The sequence below is a fragment of the Nannospalax galili genome, unplaced genomic scaffold, assembly GCF_000622305.1.
Source record: "Nannospalax galili isolate Female #2095 unplaced genomic scaffold, S.galili_v1.0 scaffold1572, whole genome shotgun sequence".
NCBI lineage: Eukaryota > Metazoa > Chordata > Mammalia > Rodentia > Spalacidae > Nannospalax > Nannospalax galili.
This window is the reverse complement of record NW_008331653.1, coordinates 34,644-38,158: the sequence shown is the minus strand read 5'-3', so window position 1 is coordinate 38,158 and position 3,515 is coordinate 34,644. Positions and strand designations below refer to the sequence as shown.

Sequence of the window (3,515 nt, the reverse complement as noted above, 5' to 3'; positions counted from 1 at the left end):
TTAAATTGATGTTGAAACAAGAGTAAAATTGTATTACAGAAGGAAGCTCACTTTGCTGAAAATTAGTGATTAAAAAAGAGATTAAAGTTCATATATGTAATATATATAAACTCTGTAAAATAATATGACTAGAGGTGAGTGAGAATCCATCAATGGAAAGGTTAATCACAGTTTACCTGTTCATGTAACCAAAGAATCTGTGAAAACCTTTCAAGACTCTCTGATATTTGTAGGAAAGAGAAAGTCTTTGGTGATGTATGTTCAATGAAGCTCATTTTCCCCCCAAAGGTTTAATGCTTTTTATTAATATTTATACTTTCTATATGTAAGCAAATGAAGTCAATGATTAGACTTCAATGTGTCTCAGTTGTAATGAAAGCCATTGAAACTTATTTTTCCTATGAAATGTGCATGGAAATATTTAAGTCCACAAAAATGAAATACCTTGTTTGGATTAAATGAAGCTGTGTTTAAGACAAGGGTTTACTGTGCAGCCCTGCCTGACCTGGAATTCACAGAGATGTGCCTGATTTATATATCAGTCTGTTGTGAACTCCTTATGCAATTTGATAGAAAATAAAATTAATCATAGACAATAATGCTGCTTATAATTTTGCCGGTTACAAACAGAAACTAACATTATAAAAACTATTAGAGGGAAAATTCTGACGTTTAATTTTCTTCACTTTCTATTATACAACTCCCTCAATCTGGTGATAGATTAAACTTACTATTCTCATTGATGTATTACGAGGTGAGTGTCTTTCCAAAGTGGTAACTAAAGTGCATTTAAAACTTTTTTCTTATTTAAGAATAGTTTTTATAATCTGAAGCCAGACCTCTGTCATTAGAAATGCAGAAATGGAATGCTCAGATGTGGAACTCATTCTTTCAAAAACAGATTTGAGAGCTGAGGTGATCATGTGAGTCTGTAGTGTCACAGGATAGACAGAGGTAGCTGGAAGTTCCCTCTGAGATTGATGCAGGGTGGAGCAGCACTGGCTTAAAGGCTTGGGATTCTCACAGAAACCACATCAAATGGTGGATCATGAGTGATGTCTGATTTCTCTCATATCAGAAAGATCGCTGCAAATCTCTAGCCTCTCTCAACTTATACGCTGTGTATTTTAATATTGTCCTTTAAATTTAAAACCACTTTTTCCTTTCTTTCCAATGGTTTGTGTTGATGTTTGTTTAGTGAATAGTCAGCAAGAATTTCATGACTACAACTGAAGTCAAATTATAGAAACAGAAAATAAAATAGAAATTCTTTGGGGTTGGAGAGATATCTCAGAAATTAAGAGCACCAGCTGCTCCTGCAGAGGACCTGGGTTTGATTTCCAGTGCCCACATGTCAGTTAGCAACTCTCCGTAACTTCAGTTTCAGGAGAGCCACTGCACAACTGAAATTTCGTACCTGCAGGCAAAACACTGATTCACATAAAATAGAAATAAATAAAGTAAAAAAGAAGAAAAGATATCTCTATATACTACATGATGCTGAAGGCAAAAACAATTAGACAACGAATTTCACAGATATTTAAGAATTTGTTTGCAACAATGATTTTTTCTTTGGTTTCCATCACAAGCCCATTAAAAGCAAATATAGTTGAACAGTCAATTGCATGACTGATTATGATCATAGACTCCATCATAAAGAAAAGAATCTCACTGTGATGCCTACACATTTGCTAAGAGGGCATCTGATATGACATGTCCACAGGGAGCCATATTTCAAGTTCAAAAACCCCATTTTCTGTAAGGGAAATCCATGAGCTACTAAAGTACAGTGTACTATAAAAGGTCACTCACCCAGTGATCAAAGAACTGTAACCTAAACCCTCACTTTATTCATGTTGGCAGCTTTAAAATAGAGTAATGGGATTTGCCTATGAATAGTTAATAGTGATTTTTATGGCACAGAATATTTTTTTCTTCTGACAGCAGCACTGACTTGATCACCTTTTCATCTTCCTGTAACAACTGATTTCCCAGTAAAACTGAGCCACACACATGCGAGCTTCACGTTTGGACTCCAACGTCAAGGGCACAGGTGAAAAATTACATGAATTGAACATTGATGAAATAAGTGATGTTGGATACATAGACAATTTCTGTAATGTTTTACTCCTGCATTTCATCCTTTTATTTTCAAACTGGTCCACTATTTCCATTCAGAAAATGGTGGTGACAAATGTAACCATGGTGAGTGGCTTCCTCCTCCTGGGGTTCTCTGACAACTGGGACCTGCAGATCCTATACGCTTTGCTCTTCTTGGTGATGTACCTGTTGGGCTTGGCAGGTAACTTTGTCATCATCACCATCACAACACTGGACCCACAACTCCAGTCTCCAATGTATTACTTCCTGAAGCACCTTTCCCTTCTCGATATCTCCTCTCTGTCTGTCACTGTACCCCAGTCTATTCACAATTCAATGACTGGCAGTGGGTACATTTCCTATGCTCAGTGTGTAATGCAGGTTTTCTTCTTCATATCCTTGGCCTGGGGTGAGGTGGCCATTCTCACAGTGATGTCCTATGACCGCTATGTGGCCATCTGCCTCCCACTGCACTATGAGGTCATCATGAATGCCAGGACATGCAGATGGGCTGTGACAGTTGTGTGGATAAGTGGAGGCATCACAGGAACCTTGTACATAGCAACCACATTCTCTATAAGATTCTGTGGGGTCAAAATAATCCACCAGTTCTTCTGTGATGTCCCCCAATTGCTCAGGCTCTCCTGCTCCAATGATTACCTTGGAGTGGTTGGAGTGGCTGCTTTCATGTCTTTACTGGCATTTGCCTGCTTCATTGCCATTGTCCTTTCCTATGTGCAGATATTCTCCACCGTCCTCAGGATGCCCTCTGCAGAAGGTCGGTCTAAGGTCTTCTCCACCTGCTTGCCCCACCTATGTGTGGTCACATTTTTTCTGTTTATAGGTGCCTGTGCATATCTCAAGCCAACATCAGACTTAGAACCTGCTCTAGACCTCCTTCTTTCTCTATTTTACACAGTACTACCCCCAACCCTGAACCCTGTTATCTACAGTCTAAGGAATGAGGTCATGAAGTGGGCTATATGGAAATTACTGTTAGGTGGAGAATTCACTAGAAAAAGATTAATTTGTTCTTAGTGGCTGGTACTGTTAAGAATAAGGAACAATTTTAGTAGTTTATTGCCTTTAATATGTAATGTTAACATAAGTAGGATATCATCTAGACAAAGTATATTATAAATCTATTCTATAATTAAATTGATGTGATTTTTCATGTTATTGGATTCAATTTTGTCCTTTTAAGTTAATAGAAGATAAATGATTATAACCTAGCAATATAAAACCAGTACCTCCTAACTCTCCTAACATTGGCACATGCATACATTACCAACAATCCTCATATTAGAAAACATGTTTATAGACAATATTACAATAATTAGAAGGACAGAGGGATGTATTTGCTGATAACTCAACTATGGGATATTTATCATTTAATTTCAAAAGCCCATTTCAAT

The 3,515-nt window shown here is 37.3% G+C and overlaps 1 protein-coding gene across 1 annotated transcript; it reads left to right on the top strand.

Moving 5' to 3' along the window:
- Positions 1-2,181: 2,181 nt before the first annotated feature.
- Positions 2,182-3,138, top strand: LOC103728820 (olfactory receptor 14J1-like). Its single transcript, XM_008826807.2, has one exon. It carries the CDS (start codon positions 2,182-2,184, stop codon positions 3,136-3,138), a length of 957 nt encoding a protein of 318 aa, XP_008825029.2.
- The last annotated feature ends 377 nt before the right edge of the window (positions 3,139-3,515 follow it).